Genomic DNA, 24,380 nt, shown 5'->3' on the forward strand with positions numbered 1-24,380 from the left:
TCTGTTTATTGACTTATAGCTAAAACTCACTTCAATCTTATTACCACGTTTTCTTACCTTGAGTATATAACGTATCATTAAATGTGCCTAACTATACATAAAATATTAACAATATCTGTCTGAAAAAATATACCTGAATTTTATGAATATAGTAATATGGCCTTCTTTTAATGTTTTATTTCCATAAAATCAAAACAAAATAGTGATGAAATAGAAACACTATTGTACATTTCAATATCTCTGACATACTATATTCACAGTGAGCTGCACTTTTAAAAATATAAGCCTCCCTTTCTATTTAATAATCTCTTTGTTTTTCTCTTATCAATATTCAGAACCTGTATGTATTATATATTATCATATTATGTAAAAATCATGTATATAATTTTAAAATTATAATCTTTTAAGTTATTTTTTGTCCCACAAATATGCATGCCTTTGCATGGCTAGGGCAGGCTAATTCTATCTGATTAAGGGGAGACTTCAACACATAAGCTTACTCTGCCCATTTGTCAACTTCATTGGCTTAGCTTTCTACTTTTAAGAAATTTTATTTATTTTTATCATTTTTACGTTATAGGAATCAGTATAATTTTTTTAATTACATAAAAATATCTTCATTATTCTCTAAAAATCCGTATGATAATACACTTTTTATTATTTGTTTTTTAAATCTATTTGCAAAATAAGCAGACACGTTTAGTCCCTTTCTATGCTTTGTTATCCTAGTGTTAAAGTGGAAATATCTATGAATTTGTTATATAAGTATGCAAAACAAAAAGTATTAGGTAAATTTAATATTAATTGTTCTTAATTTTACAAAATTTTATGATTTGCTTCTTTTTTAAACTTAAGTTACAGAGAAAAACCAAATTATGTTGGTGCAACCTTTCAAGGGAGGCTGTGTGATAAATACTATGGAGGAGGTGTTGCTCTGGTATGGTACGGTTTAAGTGACTTGGCTAAGATGTATAAGTATGATGCTATTTAGAGTAATATACAATTAACTATTTCTGTATTTTATTATGGCTAAGTATATTAAAATTTGCATAATGATTCTAGGGATCTTTGTTCCTGCTGCTGACAGAAATGTGTGAACTATAAGAAGTTTAACTTAACACATATAACACATTTAACTTAATACATATAAAATTTTTACAATTTTCTTCTTGTGAGTTCAAATTACCCTCTTTTAGAAAGTTATGGTAGTGATCTATTTTATAGTCTTATAAGATGCTCATAAATTTTTAATATACTCAATATTTAATAACTAATTTTAATTTCAAGCTTAGATTTTGAGCATTTTCTTCATTATGTAGCTGATTCAATGATGAAGCAAGTTAAAATAAAACTTCTGAAACTATTTATCAATTGCCGCAAAATGCTTCCTGGGACATAGGTGAAGAAAAACAGAATCAAATGCAATAATTGGCATTTCTATCTTAGCAGAAAATCTTGGTGTGCTTAAAATTGGTATGTTTTTGCTCCTATTTCACAACACTTTGGTTATTCTGAAGTATAAAACTTGCCTTTTAAAATTTTTTATGTGTTTGTACAAAATAATCTGGAGATTGAGGAAGGCTATGCATAATACTCTTGTTTAAGTGCACAAGTTATTGAAGATATAAGAAGATGAGTCAATTAAATGGCGACAAATTTCATCTTTAAAACTCATAATTCATGAAAATACGGCTTATCTTTTATGGGAAAATCATTACCTAGTCTCAAAAGCTAGAATTTGGCTGATTTACCTAGTCATATGCAGCACTGAGAAATCTTAAGACATTCACATGGAGCAGGCTTAGCTACCAAGTGGAAGGAAATCTCCTTGTTTACTGAAAAAGAGGGCAGTGGTCTCTGTACTGAAAGGAGCAATCAGAGAAGAACTCTTCCCGTATTCTTCTTTCTTATTCTCCACACTTCACTGGGGTAATCATTGCCGAACCTTTCACTGGAAAAATGAGCAGTAGCTGATGTTCACAGGAATGTGATTTTGAAAACAACAGGTGAAGCTCTGTCCTCTGATATTTAAGCATCCACCACCCTCCCTACCTAATCACCCAGAGCTGTGGAATAAAATCTAGGAAACACATTCCTCTGAAGTTGCTTCTTCCTAAAACTTATGGGTGAAACCACAACCCAAGTAGTTTTGGGGTGAGTAGAAGCAAGTAAATATAATCAGCAGGAGATTTTTGATGTCTGCAGCTGTTTGCCCTTGGGTCATCCACTTATCTGTCCTGACACAAGTTCACTCACAAGGACAGACACAAATTAGTTCTTGGCATCACGAGTTTTATACATTACATACTACCAGACACATTATCTGTTGACCTCAGTTCATGGACTATACAGATCATGGGTATTAAACTTCCTCAGAAAAAAGCACACTACACAACATTGACCACTTGAAGCAGAACTATGAGTAGTTGTAGGCCAGGAATGTCAAACAAAACAAAGTGTACAATATCATGGAAAAGGACTAGTTAGAAACATTAGAGATGAACAATATAATAATTATAATAAATTGCATGAGGGATACAATTGATACATATGGAGATAAATTATCGAATTAGGACCTCTCTCAGAAGACATCAGAAAAGTTAAAGGAAAGATAAAATTAAGAGACATAGAAGATTAAAGTCAAAAGAACAGTTCTAAAGAAAAAATGGAGATAATTTCACAGAATGACAGTCACAGAACACTGTCTCCAGCCACTACCAGATCAACAAGGTGCCTACACCAGGAAATCCCTCCTGGAGTCGCCCCATGATCCCTGGCAGGAGGGGAGGAAAGTGGGTTGTCTGGTGAAAAGGACACATGGAAAGCCAAAAAAGAAGAGATAAAAATGCATACCAACAATAAAATGAAAATATCAAAGGAAAATTGTTATGTTTCTAAAAAGAAATAAATCATATAACAATGAAGATGTTCAACAGTCAGAAAAGCCACACTGGATGCAGAAAGACTTAATGCTTAAAATATTGAGCTAAAAGTACTTTGAAGGCATGATTCATATCTAAAAAAAATTCATTCAAACAGAAGGGACAAGAAAACTACTCTCAGGCTCATAAGTCCTCAAAAGATTTGCCAAACAAAAGACTAACATTCAGAACATATTTGTAGAAATTACTTATATTTATGAAAAGACACAAAGATTATGAAAACTAAAGAGAATAAATGTTGCTGAATTTTATCATTACCTTAAAATGAAAATACCTGGGTTGGGGTGCGTGGCAAAGAAAGGTATGTCAATACTAAACCAGAACTCATATTCTATAGTAGTGTAGAGATGGTTAAGGGAGAGATAAAAATGACATGAAAACATATTATAGAACTTGTCTTCTTAAGAAAACAGTAAAGATATTGGTATGTTTTAGAAAGAAGTAAGGGTATATGAAATGAATGTTGGTCTTAAGAACAAATAAGAAGAAAACTACACCATATAATAGTCTAATGGAAGAAATGTAAAGATGGCCAAGGAAGAAGAAACTTAAAAACAATAATGTAAAATAAAATGAAATAGAAAAATGTTTTAAACATACCCTAATATAATGACAATCATGTGAATGTAAATGAATTAAACTCACCAAGTAAGAGATGGAGTCTCTGATGGATTTAAAAAAAAAATTTAAGTTCAAACATTAGTTCTTTACAAAAAATACATTAATAGGGCAAAGTGAAGGTGAATATAAAATAATAAAACATACTTTGGTTAAATAAGAAGCAAGTAAACATGAGAAAATGGAATTTAGAGTAAAATACCCTATAGATAGCAAACAGGTGTAAACTGTTTGTAGCTTTTTTTTTTTGCGGTACGCGGGCCTCTCACTGTTGTGGCCTCTCCCGTTGCGGAGCACAGGCTCCGGACGCGCAGGCTCAGCAGCCATGGCTCATAGGCCTAGCCGTTCCGCGGCATGTGGGATCTTCCCGGACCGGGGCACGAACCTGTGTCCCCTGCATCGGCAGGCGGACTCTCAACCACTGCGCCACCAGGGAAGCCCCTGTTTGTAGCTTTGTATGTAGAAGTTTTGCAAATATTTTGTTTGATTTATTCCTAGTCATACCAGTAAATTCTATACTGTTTGATGATATTAGTAAATACTATATTTTAAGTATAATTTATGAGTTTCTGTTATGTTGAAAAACAACTGAATGTTATACACTGACTTGTATACAATAATATTTCTATATTTATTTCTAGTAGTTTTAGATTTAAATTTTTCTGTGTCCAACTTTGTCATATGTGAATTAAAACAATTTTATTCTTTTTTTTCCAATATGTCTTTTATTTTTTTTAGTGTTTTTCTCCTATTGAATTGCCTAGGATCCCAAGAACGATTCAAGTTGAACACTGTTTAACTGAATTCATAGTAGACATTTTTGTATCATTCCTGATCTCAAGGGAAAAACTCTCAATATTGTACTATTAGGTATTATGTTCATTCTGGTTTATCATAGACATTCTTTAACGAAATAAGAAAGCTCAATTCCATTTCTAATTTTCTAAACTTTAAAAAATGTATTTTTTTTATCCTGTCATTATTTTTGAAGGGGAATTAATTCCATTTAAAGTTATATGAATTTTTTTCTAAATGTCCCATTTTGGTAACAGAATTTTTTACTATAGCTATTGATATGTTCATATTGATTTTGTTCTTACTTTATTGAAATGTTTTCTCTTTCGTATAGAATTCAGTTTTCTTTTACGATATTGAAGAGATGTCAGTGCAATTCCTAATAAAAATCTCAGCAGGCTTTTGGGGGTAAAATTGGCAAGCTTATACTAAAATCTTATAAATATAAAAAAAGAAAATAAAGCAGTTTTGAAATTGAGTAAAAGTTGAAGATATAAACTTTTTATAAAAGTATGGTAGTTAAGATATTGCAGTGTAGATAAACTGATTAGGCAATATGTCAGGCAGAATATCAGGCAGAATAGTTAAGGATATTAGTATCTAGTGAATTTTGCAGAAAATAAACCTTTACATCAGTGAGCCAATTATCCAACCTAAAATATGTGGAAAGATGGAAACAACATTGCCCTAAAACATGTTGAACACAGGTAATAGTGAAGATAAAAGCAAAAATCAAAGAAAGACAGATGATCGGTAGGACGGAGATATTCAAAAAAGATATTAGGCCTTTAAAAAATTAAGAACAAAAATATTTCTGGCAAAACTATTTTTATAAGACAGAGTAGGAATATATTAATAAAATTACAAAAATAATGGAGAAATACAGATATAAATAACATTTAAGAGATAATAGAACAATTTATAACTTAAATAAATTTGAAAACTTAGACAAATAGTATATTGTTAATAGAAGCCCATAATTTACTAAAAAGTTACACAAGAAGAACTAGAAATTCAGAATAACACCAAGGTATTAAAAGAATTGATATATTATTTTAAAATCTCACAAGGGGAAAAACAATGCTTTTAGGAACACATTCTACACAATTTTGAGGGAACCAATTATTTCAATCTTGTATTTGCATTTCCTAATAAGAAGATACATTAGGAGAATATGATAAAAATTGATGGGATGTGAGGTAGGCTATTTTAGCTGGGGTGATCAGAGAAAAATTTCGAGGAGAAGGTTTTTAAGAAGAGGAATGAATGATGAGACAAAGGCAGTCATTGCAAGACCTAGGAAATCAGAACCCATGAAAATGATCATTAAATTCAAGGCTTTCAGATGGAAATGGATATCAAGAACAAGATGGTTGTGAAAATATTGATTGTCGAAGTAAGCAACAGACTAATCATATACAGCCTTATGGATCTTGGTAAATCATTTTGGATTTTATCCTCTTTGCAATGAAAAGGCACTGGAAGTTTTTAAGCCAGAGAGAAATATTTCTCTGGTTACCTTATACAAAAGTGATCATAGAGGGGTGAGGATCCACAACAAGGAGACCATATAGGAGACAATTGCAGATAAATGGTATTAACTGGTGTTTTATTCTTGGATATGCGAGAAGTAGCTTTTATCTGATATATATAATGAAAGCAGAACATATAGGGCTTGCTAAGTTACTGGATACATGCCATGAATGGCACGGAAACAGTGATTATGCTCAAGATTATTCTTGAGAAGCTAGGTAGAGGAAGGCAGGGCAGCTGGCTTTGGGGGCAGAGGGGAATGTAAGGGTGGAAGAAAGTTTCATTTTGAATCTGAACCTGTAAAGTTTGAGAGATACTTGTGGTGGTTAATTTTATATGTCAACTTGGAGGGGTTTGATGAGATTAATATTTAAATCAGTGAAATCTGAGTCAAGCACTTTGCCCTCCATAATGTGGGTTGGCCTCATCTAATCAGTTGAAGGTTTGAATAGAACAAAAAGTCCATCCTCTTCAAGCAAGAAGAAACTCTTCAGCAGAATACCTTCAGGCTTCATCTGTGCCATCGGCTCTCCTGTGTGCCCAGGCTGCCAGCCCACTCTGCAGGTTTAGACTTGCCAGCCTTCAGAATTGTGTGAGCCAGTTCCTTATAATAAGCCTCTTCATGTATAATATTCCTTATCGTATGTGTGCTATTGATTCTATTTCTCTAGAGAAGCCTGATTAATACAATGGCTAATAATTAAACATAAATATATACTTAAATTTTAAAAGATAGGTACAAGATAGAGTTGATGATGATGAATAGATGATAGATATATAGATAGACAGCTTTATGTCTCCTTTCTCCAGCACCACCTTGTCTTAATAACTATAGTTTTATGGTAAATCATCGAAAATTATAGTGTAAACGCTACTTCTTCTTCTTCAGACTGATTTAGCTTTTCTAGGTTTTCTGACTTTCTCTTTTAAAATCAGCTGTCAGTTTCAACAAAAACTACTCGGACTTTGGTTTTGAATTGAATCTTTAGGTCAATTTGACATCTTAACAATACTGATTATCCATGAAATTGATAAACATGTGCTTTTTATTGCTTCATATAATGTAAGTAATAAAAAGAAGTACTGTTATACTCACCATTGATCTCAAAAACTGTATGTTGGGCAAAAGAAACCACAAACAAAAGAATCTTTACTTTGTATGCCATTTTTCTGAAGATAAAGTGTAGGAAAGATATTGTTAAACATCAGAATAGAAGTTAAATTTTGTGGCGAGATAATTCCTGAAAACTTGCTGGAGAGAACTTCCTGAGTGATAAAAATATTTTATATCTTATTCACTGTCGTGGTTGTGTAGGTATGTGTCACATGCACACATACATGCACTTCACAAATATGTGTGTATATATGTGTGCACAAATAATATGTATAAATAAATTATGCATGTGTATATGTGTGTATATAGATATTGTATATATACATATATGTATGTATATTTATATAAAACTGCATCAAGGCACTTAAGATTTGTACACTTGACTTAAGATAAAATTATTTAAAAAGCATGAAGCCATCATACAGAATAAAATGTTGTTAGTAATTTCAGAGGGACAATAATCAAAAGAGATTTTTTAAAGTTTTAATTTCAGCTATTAAAAATTATCAGGTTGTTTTCTCTTTATAAGTTTCAAACTCATGTATAATGCTACAGAAATTTTAAGAATAAGAAAAAGAACAGACTATGTCACCAAAGGAAAATTAATGTATCAATATTAACATAAAACAGCAAAATGTTTTTCAAGTAAAATAAATATGAATTTTAAGTGATTCATTATTTAGGATGAAATATACTTTGACTATCATTATATGAATAAACCTGAACTCATATGTACCTAGCTAAATAACTCTAAAATAAACAAAGCAATAATTAATCTCTCAGAACAAAATTTAGAAAATTTAAACACTATTGATAAGCTTTGTCTGAAAGGCCTATGTAGAATCTTGATTCCTAAATTAGAGACTACAAAACATACATGGCAGACACATTTATAGAAAATGACCACATGGTACACAATAAAGGAAGTCTCAATACTTACTTGTCAGGAAATTTCTCAGCCTAGTGATTGGCACATAAGAAGCCATAACAAACACCAGGTGCTGTTCTTGTTATTTGACAACGGTTGTCCTAAGCAGGCATTATTCACCAAAAGAAACTAGTCTGCTTAGTTGTAAATTTTTTCTAAAAATATTTTTAAAAATCCAATGCTAAATATATTTTTACTTTTTCCCTTATGTTATTTTCATAACAGAAGTAGTCATAACCATAACTTTTAGCAAATTCTCGTACTCCAGTCATACATTTTTCAAGGTTTTCGTACTAGTCTGTTATGGACTAAGTTGTGTCCCCCTAAAATTCATATACTGAAGCCCTAACCCCCAGTGTGGCTGTATTTGGAGAAGGGGCCTTTAAGGGAGTCATTAAGGTTAAAGTAGGTCATAAGCCTGGGCCCCTAATCCAATAGGACTGGTGTCTTTGTGGGAAGAGGAGGAGCCAGCACACAAGGCGGGAGGGCCACTGAGGACGCAGGGCAAAGGCAGCCCTCCAGAAGCCTGGGAGACACACCTCACCAGAAACTGACCCTGCTGGCACCTTGAGCAACGTTCTCTGTGATGTTGTTTGAGGGCAGCCCAAGCTGAGTAATAGAAGTAAGAGTGTCAGAAAGGGAATGTAAAGAAATTCCATCTCAAATACAAAACCATGTCTTTGATCCTTTGATACAAGGAAAGGAGAGACCAGAACATATGCACTAATCAGAAGATAAAGAATAAAAAAGTTGCATATTGGGACTTTATACAAATCACATGAAATTTTTTGGATGTTGTTATTTCCCTCTTACTGCGCTATGAGTGATAATAAGGAACAGGAGAGACGGAGAAAACGAAGCAATTGTAGGGCTTCCCCGGTGGCGTAGTGGTTGAGAGTCCGCCTGCTGATGCAGGGGACACGGGTTCGTGCCCCGGCCCGAGAGGAGCCCACATGCCGCGGAGCAGCTGGGCCCGAGAGCCATGGCCGCTGAGCCTGCGCGTCCGGAGCCTGTGCTCCGCAACGGGAGAGGCCACAACAGTGAGAGGCCCGCGTACCACAAAAAAAAAAAAAAAAAGCAATTGTAAAGATATATTGATTGAATGATTGCCAGGCCTTTCCTACAATATCCTGAAGACAAGAAAAGCTGAATAACTACACTGATAACATAATAGTCTCTTATTTATTATATTATTATTTATAATATCCTATTATTTAAATGTGCAAAATTTATCAGAATCCGTCATTTTCTTCCCCATAGACTCAAGCATTCCTCCTCCTCTTCATCTACCTCCCCTTGCCCCCTCCCCCTCCTCCTTCTCTTCTTTTTGTTCTTCTCCCTCCCTCCCTCCTCCCTCCCTCTCTCCCCCTCTCTCCTCCACCCCTCTCTCTCTGAAAATGGATGGTACATTCACCTGTGTTATTTTGATAAAGGGACCATTTATCAATGTGTACGCAAGATGTAGGGACTTTGCATTACCTCAGGGCTAGTAATAAAGATATGTAATTGTCCCCTAGGCTTGAAGGAAAGGACAGTGTCAGTTTATTAGGGTTATACATGGAAGGTAGAAACCTCTACTCAAGGGTTCAGACAGTCATAGGTACCCTGGAAGTGATGGTAATAAATACCCTGCTCTTTTCTCACCCTTTCCTCCCCATTAGACCAAATCAAGGTGAGAGCAGAGGGCAAAGGAACCCTTTGACATAATCCATTGGTATAGTCCTTCTGATCTGGAGAGTAGGGTGGAAAGTAATGGAAAGTTGATTGACAGAGGCAAACAGAAGATACCAAAATATATCCCTAGGAACCTATCCTGAAGTATAGTCATCAATGTTATTAGATATATTTGAAGGGATATTGTGATTTGTGGATTTTTCTTAAAAATCGTATGTTTAGCATGGTCTAAGTGTGCTATAATAAGCATCTTACATTTGTTAAAAAGTGATAAAAGCATTTAGTTTTGAAAATAAAGTTTAAGCAACTGTGGAGAGTTAGCATTCTTATCAGTCATTATTATCATAATATATATTAATTCAGTGAGCTAATTTATGTTTTTTAAATGCATGAAACAGCATATAAAATATTATCTCCTATAACTAAATTATAAATGAGCACAAACTGTTCATTTATAATTGATACTGTGTGTGTATATGTGTGTGTCTTTAAAGACTTTCTTTTATGAGTACAAACATGGTTATAGCTATTGTTATATATGATTAACAAGTTATTGGGACAAATATGTTCTTGGCCTGATGCCACCAAATGAACCATACATTTACATTTTTGTAAAATTTCACACTTCACTTTTCATATTTTCCTTATATTGATAATGGTACCTGTAACATATTAGACCAACATGGATGGCATTTCTGTGATTAACATATCTGATGTCTCTATTCTATTTTATCATGTGACTATTTTTAATAATTACATTATACTCCAGGTAAATAAATTATCTCCTAAAATGTGAATGTATACATGTATGGTTTTTTCCCCAGCACCCCAGAACCATAAGTCTGGAATCACTTGCAGTTATTATGGCTCAATTACTGAGCCTTAGTATGGGAATAACTTATGATGACATCAACAAATGCCATTGCCCAGGAGCTGTCTGCGTAATGAACCCAGAAGCAATGTAAGATGCTTTGCTTTTATATGCTTTACATATATAGTTTATATGAAAATAAGTTTGGTGTATTTTGTTTATGAAAGTCTATGTTATTAAAATAATTATTAATGGTCGAATATAAACTGTGGCCAATGACCCCAGATCAAAATATGTATTCCAGTGCCCCTGCTGCATATCTCAATATTTCTTGTAATCTAATGTCACACTTGCTATCTCATGTGACTTACCTCTACATTTATCACTGTTACTTGCATGATTTTATAATTTAATGCATGATTTGATAAGCCAAGTATGGGCTTGTGTTCGTTATACAAGAATGATTTATTAGAGGAGGCGTTTTGCAGCAGTTATCATGCCTCAAAGGCCTACTGAGATTTTTGCTATTATCCTCAGTATTTAGAATATGCTATGAGATTTTACGGAATTAGAACCAAATAGTCAGGAGATTTATGGAAACCATCATCCAGTCAGTGACTGGACCCAGTCTCTTATACTTTTTATTTATTTTATTTTTTTAAACTGTAACCCAACAGTACATTTTATTTAACAGTACATTTAATTTCTTTTATATTATCTCTAATATTTTGCCTTTTTTTCACTTTCCAATTTCTCCCCAAAGCACCTTAATCAACCAAAAAACTTAGCCTACAATCTTAATGAATGTTGAAACTTTTTTCATTAATTTTTTAACATAACTTTGATTCTTGTGTAGATATGAAAAAAATAGAAATTCCACTTAAAAATATATAATTATGGCCTGTATAAAATTGGTGGAATTATTAACACACATATAGAAACCATTCATCTGTGGAAATGCTTTTTTAAAAAGCTTAGTTTGACAAATTACAATCTTGCAAAAAATGCTTATTAATCATATCTTTAAATGCTTTGCATCATTTGAATAGCATTGCATGATTCTAAAATTTTGGACAACACAGACATTTTATTCATCATTGAATGGCAAAAAAATGATGTGAAAATCTACTATTTAAAGGAAAATCTGAATAAAGAGGGCATATTTGAAAAGGATTCATTGCTGTCTTTAAACTGGTGGGAAACATCTTCTAGAATTATTCATCTTTAATGCCTTTTGACACTATCACATTCAGTGATTTTGCACAGGACGGAGTCCTAGTAGGACATATGCCTTTCTGAGGCAGGTGTCCTCAATCTAACCTTAAAATTTGGCTTATTAAATAGAAGTACTTAAGGAGTTTAACATGTTATTTTGTTTCTGTAATCCATAGAAAATACATGGCCCACACAGATTTTTTTTTACAAAAGACTGTCATTTTTCTGAGGGCTCACAATCAGTAGTCCATGTTTTATTCAGTCTATGTATCCAGCGAGTCAGACATGCTACCTAATATGTTTCCGAATTTCAACTTTCTTTGACATTTTAATATTTTAATTAGGAACTTTGTTTCTTTAGATAAAGAAGTTGTCATTATGAAACTGTGCTTTTTTGGCTCATTCGAAGGTAGCAATATATCTGAGCTTTGGAAACAATGACTAAGGAAAAAAATGTTTAATAAAATACATTGAGATAGAACAGAGTATAGCTTTTTTTTTTTTAATTTTAAGTAAAATGAAAGTAAAAGAGAATGGTAGTTTTCAAATACATCCACAAATTGTTGCTACTTCTCCCTTCAAGAGGTAGAGTTTAATTTCCCTCCTATTGAGTATGGGTTGGATTTGGTGACTTGTTTTCATCAAATAGACCATGGTAGAGTTGATGGTGTGTGACTTTCAAGATTAGATAATTAAAGAGTTTGCAAATTTCTCTGTACTCTCTCTTTGATCAGGTGCCCAGGTTGAAGCTAGGTGCCATATCGTGAGGACAGTTTAGTAACTTTATATAGAGGTCCATATGGCCAGAAACTGGGGCCTCTTGCCAATAGAATGAAAGGGCAGATAAAAGCACAGCTGTAAACATTACTTCATATAACTTAAATTTATGGTTTCATTTAAGGCCAATGGTCTGCTCCTAGCTTTACAAAAGCTAAATGTATTATACAAGGAAGTTATGTATAAGAGGCTCTATTATCAAGGAAAAATGGGAGAATAGAGAATGAGAACATCCAGCAAATATGTGCAAGGATTCAAGCTGCAAATAAATTATCCAATTGGATATAACTATGATTGATAATCTCTTCCTAATGACAACATTCATTATCAGAAAGTGTACCCCTCTATAAACAAGTTCACACAGAGTAAACCTCTTGCATTGCCTAGTTCTCAATAATATTAAAGTTCTATCAATTTTTCTCCTTTTGTTTTCTGGTATTTAGATAGAAATCATCTGAGTTGTTGGCAATGTAATAATAAATCTATTATTTATGGTTAATATAATTAAAGAGTATATTCAAGCTGGATGCAACCACAAAAAACACCAAAATTGGTAGTTTGTCCAAAAATTTCTAATGTTTTTCATGGTCCTCATGCAAAAAACATTTTCCTGTAATAATCCACATGACTAGAATTTGAGTCTATTGCCTTAAAATTTAGTAATTTTATATTAGCTATATTTATCATTAGATTATAGACTTTTCTTCTGAGGCTAGTCAATTTACGGAAGCGACAGTTACATAAAAGTCTGATGTTTGATGTATTTTTAGTCATTCCAGTGGTGTGAAGATCTTTAGTAACTGCAGTATGGAAGATTTTGCACATTTTATTTCAAAGTCAAAGTCCCAGTGTCTTCAAAACCAGCCACGTTTAGGTTCAACATACAAAGTGGCAGTTTGCGGTAACGGAAAAGTCGAAGAAGGAGAACAATGTGACTGTGGGGATCAGGAGGTTGGTACTAATTTGGAAGATTACACACCAGAATTACATAAAAAAATTATTAGTTAATTTTTATACTGTCACACTGCCATTTTACCTAATTTATCAAACTTCCTTTTCAACAAAGACCTTAAGGATGTATACTGGGATTATATTAATGAGTACACTTAAATATTGGTATATGAATTCAGCAGTTTGTAGATTATTCATACTGGTGATTTTCAAGGTCTTAACCCTATAGCTCAGCGGTCCTCAACATTTTTGGCACCAGGGATGGTTTCGTGGAAGACAATTTTTCCACGGACGGGGGCGGGGGTTGGTTCAGGTGGTAATGCAAGTGATGGGGAGTGATGGGGAGCGGCAGATGAAGCTTTGCTCGCTCACCCACCACTCACCTCTCGTTGTGTGGCCTGGTTCCTAACAGGCCATGGACCAGTACTGGTCCCCTGCTATAGGTGAGTTGACCTAGGTTTATACTTCCCCGCTTGAGCATACACTTCCTTAGTATGTCTTTCTTTTTTTTTTTTTTTTTTTTTTTTGCGGTATGCGGGCCTCTCACCACTGTGGCCTCTCCTGTTGCTGAGCACAGGCTCCGGACGCGCAGGCTTAGCGGCCATGGCTCACGGGCCCAGCCGCTCCGCGGCATGTGGGATCTTCCTGGACCGGGGCACGAACCCGTGTCCCCTGCATCGGCAGGCGGACTCTCAACCACTGCGCCACCAGGGAAGCCCTATTTTTGCTTTTATTTCTATTACCTTCTATGATTTATGTCAGAGAATATTTTGCCTATATTCTCTTCTAGGAGTTTTATGGTGTCGTGTCTTATATTTAAGTCTTTAAGCCATTTTGAGTTTACTTTTGTGTGTGGTGTGGGGGAATGGCCCAAGTTCATTGATTTACATGTGGCTGTCCAGCTTTCCCAACACCACTCGCCAAAGAGACTTTCTTTTCTTCACTGTATATTCTTGACTCCTTTGTCAAAGATTAATTGACCATAGGTGTGTAGGTTTATTTCTGGGTTCTCTATTCTTTTCCATTGATCCATATGTCTGTTTTCGTGCCAATACCACACTGTAGCTTTGTAGTATTGTCTGAAGTCTAGGAGGGTCATACCTCCTGCTTTGTTCTTTTTCCTCAGGATTGCTTTGGCAATTCTGAGCCTTTTATGGTTCCATATAAATTTTAGGATTAGTTATTCTAGTTCTGTGAAAAATGCCATGGGTAATTTGATAGAGAGGGCATTAAATCTGTAGATTGCTTTGGGCAGTATGGCCATTTTAACAATATTAATTCTTCCAAGAGCATAGGATATCCTTCCATTTCTTTGAATTATCTTCAGTGTCCTTTATTAATATTTTATAGTTCTTAGCATATAAGTCTTTCACCTCCTTGGTCAGGTTTATTCCTAAGTTTTTTTTTTTTTTTTGGATGCTATCTTAAAAGAGATTTTTAAAAATTCCCTTTCTGATATTTCATTATTAGTGTAAAGAAATGCAACCGATTTCTCTATGTTAATTTTATTTCCTGCTACCTAGCTGAATTCATTTATCAGTTCTAGTAGTTTTATGTGGAGTCTTTAGGGTTTCCAATATATAGTATCACAACCCACTCATATCAATGGACAGATCTTCTAGACAGAAAAACAATAAGGCAACAGAGATCCTAAATGGTACAATAGAACAGTAAGACTTAATTGATATTTTCAGGACATTACATCCAAAGAAAACCAGAATACACATGCTTTTCAAGTGCACCTGGAACATTCTCTAGGATTGACCACATCTAGGGCACAAAAGAAGCCTCAACAAATTTAAGAGCATAAAAATTATTTAAAGTATCTTTTCTAACCACTATGGCATGAAACTAGAAATCAACCACAGAAAAGGAAATGAGAAAAAAATGATTACATGGAGACTAAGCAACATGCTACTAAAAAACAATGGGTTAATGATGAAATCAAAGAGGAAGTTAAAAAATACCTTGAGGGCTTCCCTGGTGGCGCAGTGGTTGAGAGTCCGCCTGCCGATGCAGGGGACATAGGTTCATCTCCGGTCCTGGCAGATCCCACATGCCACGGAGTGGCTGGGCCCACGAGCCATGGCCGCTGAGCCTGTGCGTCCGGAGCCTGTGCTCCGCAATGGGAGAGGCCACAGCAGTGAGAGGCCCGCGTACTGCAAAAACAAACAAATAATAAATAAATAAATAAATAAATACCTTGAGACAAATGACAATGAACATACAAAATCTACGGGATGCAGCAAAAGCAGTTTTTAGAAGGAAATTCAGAGCTATACAGGCCTTCCTCAAAAAACAAGAAAAATCTCGAATTAACTATGTAACCTACCACCTAAAGAGATTAGAAAAAGAAGAACAAACAAAACCTAAAATCAGCAGAAGGAAGGAAATAATAAAGATCAGAGAGGAAATAAATAAAATAGAGATTTAAAAATAGAAAAAATCAATAAAATTAAGAGCTGGTTCTTTGAAAGAGTAAACAAAATTGACAAACCTCTGGCCAGGCTCACCAAGAAGAAAATTGAGAGGACCCAAATAAAATAAGAAATGAAAAAGGAGAAATAACAACTAATAGTGCAGAAATACAACAACAACAACAACAAAAAACCATAGGGGAGTTGAACTATGAACAATTATATGCAAATAAATTCAACAACCTAGAAGAAATGGACAACTTTCTAGAAACATACAGCCCACCAAAAGTGAATCAAGAAGAAATAGATAATTTGAACAGACCAAGCACTAGAAGTGAAATAGAATCTGTAATTTAAAAAACTCCCTACAAACAAAAGTCCAGGACCAGATGGCTTCACAGGCAAATTCTACCAAACTTACAAAGAAGAACTTACACTGATCCTTCTCAAACTCTTCCAAAAGATTGAAGAGGCGGGAACATTCCCAAAGTCATGCTATGAAGCCACCATCATCCTGATACCAAAACCAGAAAAAGACACTACCAAACAAGAAAATTATAGGCCAATATCTTTGATGAATATAAATGCAAAAATTCTCAACAAAATACTAGCAAACAAAATCCAACAACACATAAAAGAGAGCATACACCACGACCAAGTTGGATTCATCCCAGGTTCACAAGGATGGTTCAACATACGCAAATCAATTAATGTGATATACCACATCAACGAAAGAAAAGACAAAAATCACATGATCACCTCAATAGATGCAGAAAACGCATTTGATAAAATTCAATATCGATTCATGATAAAAACTCTTACCAAAGTGGGTATAGAGGGTCCTTATTAGTTATCTATAGGTCTTTATTAGTTATCTATTTTATAGATAGTAATGTGCATGTGTCAATCCGAATCTTCCAGTTTATCCCTCCCCCCGACCCCTGCAAATAAACTTATAGTTATCGATGTCTTGGCTTTGGTGGACTCTGGGACTTCAGAAAATCCTACTACGATTATAGTCAAACCTACTGATATAAAGAACACTGGGTTTAGCACATTAGGTGACCAATAAATGTTAAATAAATGAATGAATAAGAGGTTTTATTTTTTTCTGTTTGCCAACATTTAAGTTAAGCATCAGTCTGTATATTATATAATATGTTGTCCTCATTAAAATATCTATTTAATGTAAATAAAAGTTGGAACATACTTCAGAGCATTTGATTTGCCTTTCAGGATTGTGCAGCTCTGCCAGACCCATGCTGTAACCAAGCCACATGTAGACTCAATGTTGGGTCAGCTTGTGCTACTGGACCGTGCTGTAATGCTTGTGCTGTAAGAGCCTTTTAAAAATTTTGTATTACCTACATTAGTAATGTTATCATTTTTTATAATATTTAAATGTTCACATTCTGCTGTACTCAATATCATTTACTTCACCCCACCAGTTTATAGCAAAAGGACAAGTGTGTAGGGCTTCCACTGATGAATGTGATCTCTCTGAATATTGCAATGGTACATCTGCAGCATGTCAAGAAGACCTTTATGTTCAGGATGGGCATCCATGTGCAGAGAATCAATGGATCTGTGTGAACGGAAAATGTATGAACGGGATAAAACAATGTTTGGAAATATTTGGTGAAGGTATTTATCATAATTTGATTTTCTGTATATATTTTTTTCTGGAAACTGACTAACATACATATCTTTATATATATTAGAATAGACAAAGGATATTATGAAATGAAGCTATTAATATGTCAAAAATATATTAACCTCTAGAGGTATAAAAATAGAAAAAGATAGTATCACCAGGAAAAAAATAACTGAAACAAAACTCAATCATTCCAATAAAAGAAAGCACTCAGAGAAATTAAGAATTGGTGTAAGTCAAGTATTTGTTTTATAATCTAAGATAAACAGAAGAAGAATAATATAATAATTAGAAACTAAAAACTAATAAAGGGGAGAAAAACAAAAGCAATTAACATATTTGATTAACCCAAAAGAAGGCAAGAACAGAGTAAATAAAAGAACAAAGGATATGAAAATAAATAGTAATATGTATTGATATTTACATATTTAGCAATTACATTAAATATAAAACCTGTGTTAAATATTCAATTTAGGGAAAGGATGTAGCAAGAAGTGACGATGCAACTACAAGAAAATGACTAGAAAAATCAAGGTGTATTGCATTGATGATATTTTTAAAGGCTTTAGAGTACAGTGAAACCAAAGACAATTAATTTAAATCTCTGCAGGATAGAAACTTTGCCTATCTTAGGGAACAACTGACAGCCATTTATGTTCCTAGGGACATATGCAGACTCTGAAAGTTGAAGATCAAGCTTGGCTTAGCTAGAGATCTTCAAGAAAAAAGAAAGATAAACTAGGAAAGTTTTAGCAGTTGGAATTGAAGGGGAGGGGCTGTCAAAACCATAGGCTATTTTTCCATGAGGTGTCTGCATCTTTGGAACTTAAACGCTGCTCAGAAACTTGGTCAATTTAATAGATTAAAAAAAAAATTTACAAGGCATTACGAATTTTCTTGTAGTCACAAGATGATCAAAGACCAAATGGTAGAGGAATTTTACCTTTAAAAAAAATCTTAGTCTTCCTCCAGAACCTTTTGCTACATTTTCTTTTCTTTTTTTTTTTTTTTTTTTTTTGCTGTACGTGGGTCTCTCACTGTTGTGGTCTCTCCGCAGCATGTGGGATCTTCCCAGACCGGGGCACGAACCTGTGTCCTCTAAATTGGCAGGCGAACTCTCAACCACTGCGCCACCAGGGAAGCCCCCTTTTACTACATTTTGAACTGCCTGTGTTGGTAGGCCAGGAAGCTATGCTGAGACTAAAGGGCATATATTTATCCCTGGCAAACTTTCAGTGAAGAGAAGATAAATGTTTGCAAGGCTCTCAGTTGGTAGGGTACAAGGGTCACACCCAAGATAACGAGGTGAATCCAGAATAAAACTGTACATCAGCCTTGGCCCATATAATTGCCTGATTGGACTTAGGTGATCACTGCCTTGCCCAACCCGCCTAACTGTTCCAACCATCATATAGTTGGATCATGTCTTATAATACATTCTGTCAATCTCTTCTTTTTGATTGAAGTGTTTAATCTATTCATGTAAGTAAGGTAATATTTCCATCTGCTATTTTGCTATGTGTTTTCAATATATCTTATACTTTATCCTCTATTCCTCAATAACCTCTTCATTTGTATTGAATAGATATTTTCTAGTGTAATAGTTTAATGTCTTTGTGGTTTCTTTTACTATATATATTTAGTTATTTCTGAGTGGTTTGCTTAGGTGTTACAATTACTATCTTAAGACATTCAATTAATATTAACTTAATATCAAAAGTAAACAAAAAGCATATATATACCTCTGTTTTCCCATCCCTTGTTCTATTTCTGTCAAACATCTTACATCTTTATGTAAGTCTAGTGAAAATGTTTTATAATAATTGTTTTTATGCAATTATCTTTTAAATTCTATAGAAGAGAGTCCAAACAATAGATATGTTTATACTATCTATTATATTTTCTTTTACTTTATTTGATAATTTACTATATTAGCATTGTGTTACTTCATGTAGATCCTGGTTACCTCCTAGTGTCCTTTGATTTCAGCCTTAAGGATGCACTTTAGTAGGTCTTGCTGGAAAGGTTTGCTAAAGATGAGTTCTCCCTGACTGTGTTTATCTTGGAATGCTATCATTTCTCCCTTAATTTTCTGAGGAGAGTTTAGCCAAATATAGAATTCTTAGTCTTTTCCTTTCAAAACTCTATAGATATCAGCCTACTGTCACCTGGCCTCCTTGTCTTTAATGAAGAGTGGAATCAATTTCACCATGATCTGTGGATCTCTTTAAGATTATTCCATGTGGAGTTTTTAAAGAAATCTTCTTGTAAAAATATAGATATAGGTATACATTAAATTTGAAAAGCTTTCAGTCATTATTTCTTAAAATACTTCACTGCCCTTTTCTGTTTTTTCCTCAGTTTGGGAATCCCTATAGGCCAATATTTCATACGCTTGATGTTGTCCCACTGGTCCATGAAACTATTTTTGTCATTTGATTTTCTTTCTTTCCTCATACTAGATAATCTCCATTGACCTATCTTCAGGTCAATAAAACCTGCCAGATTAAATCTATTGATTTTTAAATTTCTGTAGTGAAGTTTTTCATTTTAGTTAATACAGTTTTCAACTTCAGAATTTATATATGGTTCCCATTTTTATTTAAAAGTCTATATTAGTATTTCCCATTTAGTTTTTAAGAGATGGTTTCCCCTAGTGACTTGAACATATTTGTAACTTGAACATATTTGTAATAGCTAATTTAAGTCTTTGTCTACTGGATTCAAAATTGGGGCTCTCTGAGGACATTTTCTGTTGGCTTTTTTTTTTCTGGGTATGTAGCATAATTTCATTTTTTTGCATATAGTGTAAATTTTTTTTAAAAAACTAGAAATTTTAGACAATATATTTTAACAATTTTGATTCAGATTTCTCTAAGGTTTGTTGTTGTTGTTGTTGTAGTGTAATAGTTTAATCTGCTTATTTGTTTAGTGACTTTCCTGGACGAATTTTTCCAGTTCTGTATTCTGTGCTGTGTGCATCCACTGAGTTCTGATAGTTCCACTGATAGTTTGTTGGGTTTTTTTCTCCCAAGTTCTTGTTTTTATTTTTAAGCCAGGCTTCCTAGGGATAACTCCAAATTAGTACAATTTAGTGCCAAGCCAATAGCCCATCAGATACCCTTCAATGCCTTGACTCTTTATTTTCTACCCTATGCCAAGGATAGCTTCAAGCTTCAGGCAGTTTGCAAAACCGCCATAGCTTTCACTTCTTGCTTGTTCAGGACCTAAATATAATCCAGAGAAGAGTGACTGGGAACTTGTCTTCCTCAGGATTGTTCTTGGCATGTGTACATCTTTTTAGACCCAGTTATGTGTTAAGTTTTCAACATCACTTATGATCATCTAGTTCTCCAAGGTTTCCTTTTAAACTCCCAGCAGGCTCTTGTTTGCCTCAACTGCTGTAATGTTGCTGTCATCTTTCTATTATTTCAGTAATTCCCTGAGTGTAAGGCTCTTTTTCCCACTGAGCCGAGCTCTAACTCAAACCAAATAACAAAATCACCCCGGGAACAGAGATCTTCTAGGTAAGTGAAAGTTTGGAAAATGTTCAGACTGTGCTCTGGTGATTTTAACAAAGCTCAAAATAGGTCAGACCTCTTCATTAGCTGTAAGGCTGCTGGCTTTTGGCTACCCTGCCACTGAGGAAAGATGAAAACATCCCCAAAGTAATACAGCACTGAGCCTTCTGTCTTAACAACTGTATCAGCCAGGATTCCACCAGAGAAACAGAATCTTTCCCTGTACCCTGTTTATTTTATCTTTATATACCCAAATCAGATGCCATCCCCTCAGGCCAGAGCTTCAGAAAAGCAAAGAGGTCTCTCTCACAGCAAGACTAATCCTGCATTTTAGCCTGCTGCCTGTGCTGTGACCTGGGGCTAAAAACTTCTAATTGTTAGCAGCCCAGGGGACCCAGGAATGCAACCCCCCCTGGCACTAGAGCCAGGTGATCTAGGGGTGTCCCTGAGAAGCACCACACATAAAAACCAGAGCACAAGATGCATGTAAAGGCTCCCCTCTGGGAAATACTGGGACTCTGGAGTGTGGCAAGGTGAGAACATGACATTAGCACTCACCCACCAAAGTCTCTGTGAAGGGTTAGGGCAGGTCCTTAGACATGGGTTTCATTAGAAGCCTGCCCCTCAGGCCACAGCTACTGAGATAAGCTGACAGGCCTCTTACCCAGAAAGACTGGGCTCCTCTGACTGCTGCCTCTTGCTGTGCCCTGGGTGTGGTAGCCAGTTAAGAACTCTGTCTCCTGTAGTTACAGTCTTGTAGGACCCTTGAGCATAAACCACGCATCAGAAGCATTTCACAGTTCTCTATAGCCTTGTGGGTCTCGTGGACGTGAGTGCTTGTTGGTTATCAAAGCTGGAGGTTTTAGGGGCTCATCTTTCTGGCGCAGGTCTTAAAAGTTGTGGTGCCTGATGTGAGAGCCAAACACTTCACCCCTCAGGGAGGAGCTCCACGTTTTGAGTTCCCTCCCAACTGTGGATCGCCATTGCCAGGATGGGTTTCCAGCAAGGTGGTGTCTCAGCCTTGCCTACCTGCTTCAGTGTGGCTTTCCTCTTGTTGGCTCAGTGTGAAGTGGTCACTCCGCCAGTTTTCAGGTTTTCTTCACCGGAAATTGTTCCATATGTAGCTGTAGATTTGGTGTATTTGTGGGAAGTTGTGAGTTCGGGATCTTTCTACTTTGCCATCTTGAATTGGAACCTCTATTTCCATCAGCATTTTAAAGAGGTTACTCCGCTGTCATATGGCTTTCATATTTCTGACGAAAAATCCGTCATGTTGTGTCTCTTTTCTCTTTGAGCCATGAAGACACTCTTTGGTCTTTGGTTTGTAGCAGTCCTCATATTATCTGTTTGAATGTGTGTTTGTGTGGAGTGCGTGCACGTAATTCTGCTTAGTGTTCCTGAGTGCCTTGGAACTGTGGTGTACATACTGTATTATTACACAGATTTTTAACTTTCAGCTTATGTTTATATTTAACTGTCTCTCCATAATTATTTCAATTTATTTATTTTTGATACCTTGCCTTCTTGAAGATTTATATCCTTTGTAATTAATTTTAGTATATATGTACCATGGTTCTCCTACTCAATTACATGTAGATGTCTCTATTTTATATCTTTTCTTGAATATTTTACATAAAGGCATATTCCTAGTTAAAATTTTTTTCACTGTCTTCCTCTTCAATTTTTGACTTACAGAAACTGTGTCTTCATTCTAAATGCTTCTCTCATATAGACACTGCAATCTTATATAGATACATCCATCTTTTTCTTCTGTTAAGTATATGAAGTAAGAGACTAATCACTTTTATTAAACCAGAAACCAATAATTGTTAACGTTTAGTTAGAGTTTTGATTAGGTTCAGTCTATATCTAGTTCACTCTTGTTTCTAGGGCATAACTCTCCAGGGCTTTCAACTGAGAGATCGTATATTTACTGAGACTCCTTCCCCTGGCAGGTATGTAATCACAATGCAGAAACTGCAGAAAAATATGCTCTGCTTTCTGGAAGTCACCTCCTTATATTTTAATCTCCTTCTCTTCACATGTTTAGAAGCAGGAAAATGTCTTAAGAGGGGACTATACTATATGTTGAGGCCCCCGAGTCTCTAATTTTATCACTATAGTCATAAAAGATCCTCCAACTTTGGCCTTTTTTTGTCCAATGGCCTGCTTCCCTAGCTAAGCTTATAATTTTGATTTCTCACACATAGCTATGTTTCCAAGTGACCTCTGGGATGAAAATCAACTGCTTATTTTCAGTTTACTACTGCCTCTAAGACTTTCAACTGAGATCCTGATGGGTCCACAGGGCCTCCTCTTATGCTGTGTCATTTTTCTTCACAGTTAAATCTCCCTATCAAAAGTTTTTGGCTCAGTCCTCCCATTAGAGTAGAATTAACTGAGTCATGATAAATAACCTGCTCTTTAAGTAGACTGAATCTTATGAGAATTAAACACATAATGTGTGTGGACTGAATAGTAAATATGAAAATAAATCAGCTGTGACTCCAGGAATTTTTGGTCTGGGGAAATTAGGATAAAAAAATAAGATATTATTTTAATGATTTGTCTTGAAAACACATTTATATGAAAACACTATTGACCAATAAGTCAATTATTTGTTTAAAAAAGTTTCTTATATACTTATATATTTCTAGACTTACTAAAAATTAGAAGATAAACTGCATACTGTAGTTAATCCTAAGGCATCTGTTTGGATAGTAGACAAGATGCTTTCAATATTTAAATATTTCATTGAAGTAGTTTTTTTGTGATTTTAAAACTAGGTTTTATTTTCAATTTTGTATTATGCTCTTATTTTGTGCAATATTGTAAACAATCTCAGAATTTTAAGTGTACTCATTAATTATTTTAAATTAATGTAAGTTCAATATGACTAACCACAAATTTTTATTTTTCAGGTTCAGGTTTTGGTACTCAAGAGTGTTTTGATCAACTTAATTCTAAGACTGATCCATCTGGGAACTGTGGCTCTAATGCTTCAGGGTACACACAGTGTAATCCTAAGTATGTTCTAGGAAATCTATCTGAGAAACTTTATTTATTGCTTTATATTTGAAAATACCATGAGATAATTTACTTTACATGTAAGTGAAATGTCACTTGATCATGAAGTAAGACTATATTTAATCAAATTATAAATGTCTCAAGTACAGAATATCTGTACTTATCTTTCTCACACATCCAAACTATCCCTTGTTCCACCCCACAGAGCATTTAATTTACATATAGTTACATTAATTACCCATTAGTTAGAAGGACTGATCAGTTTTATTTTGCATGCTGTCACTTTAATTTTACAAAGGATGATCATTCTTCATAGTGATCTGATAAAAATGCATGAATTTTTACTATCCAGGAAGTAAAGCAATGTGTTTAAGTACATATACTCCACAAGCAGACATCTTGG

The 24,380-nt window shown here is 34.6% G+C and overlaps 1 protein-coding gene across 3 annotated transcripts in view; it reads left to right on the forward strand.

Moving 5' to 3' along the window:
- Positions 1 to 24,380, forward strand: part of ADAM2 (ADAM metallopeptidase domain 2) — an 80,761-nt gene that overhangs the window by 39,940 nt on the left and 16,441 nt on the right. For 2 of the 3 annotated variants that reach the window (XM_060136317.1, XM_060136318.1), the window contains 6 exons: positions 856 to 937; positions 10,429 to 10,565; positions 13,178 to 13,358; positions 17,012 to 17,110; positions 17,224 to 17,419; positions 23,872 to 23,977. In XM_060136317.1, the coding sequence (XP_059992300.1) occupies positions 856 to 937; positions 10,429 to 10,565; positions 13,178 to 13,358; positions 17,012 to 17,110; positions 17,224 to 17,419; positions 23,872 to 23,977 (801 nt within the window). The remainder of the gene's footprint in view (positions 1 to 855; positions 938 to 10,428; positions 10,566 to 13,177; positions 13,359 to 17,011; positions 17,111 to 17,223; positions 17,420 to 23,871; positions 23,978 to 24,380) is intronic. The other variant, XM_060136319.1, reaches the window with a different exon arrangement.

Source organism: Lagenorhynchus albirostris, chromosome 21 (assembly GCF_949774975.1).
Source record: "Lagenorhynchus albirostris chromosome 21, mLagAlb1.1, whole genome shotgun sequence".
NCBI lineage: Eukaryota > Metazoa > Chordata > Mammalia > Artiodactyla > Delphinidae > Lagenorhynchus > Lagenorhynchus albirostris.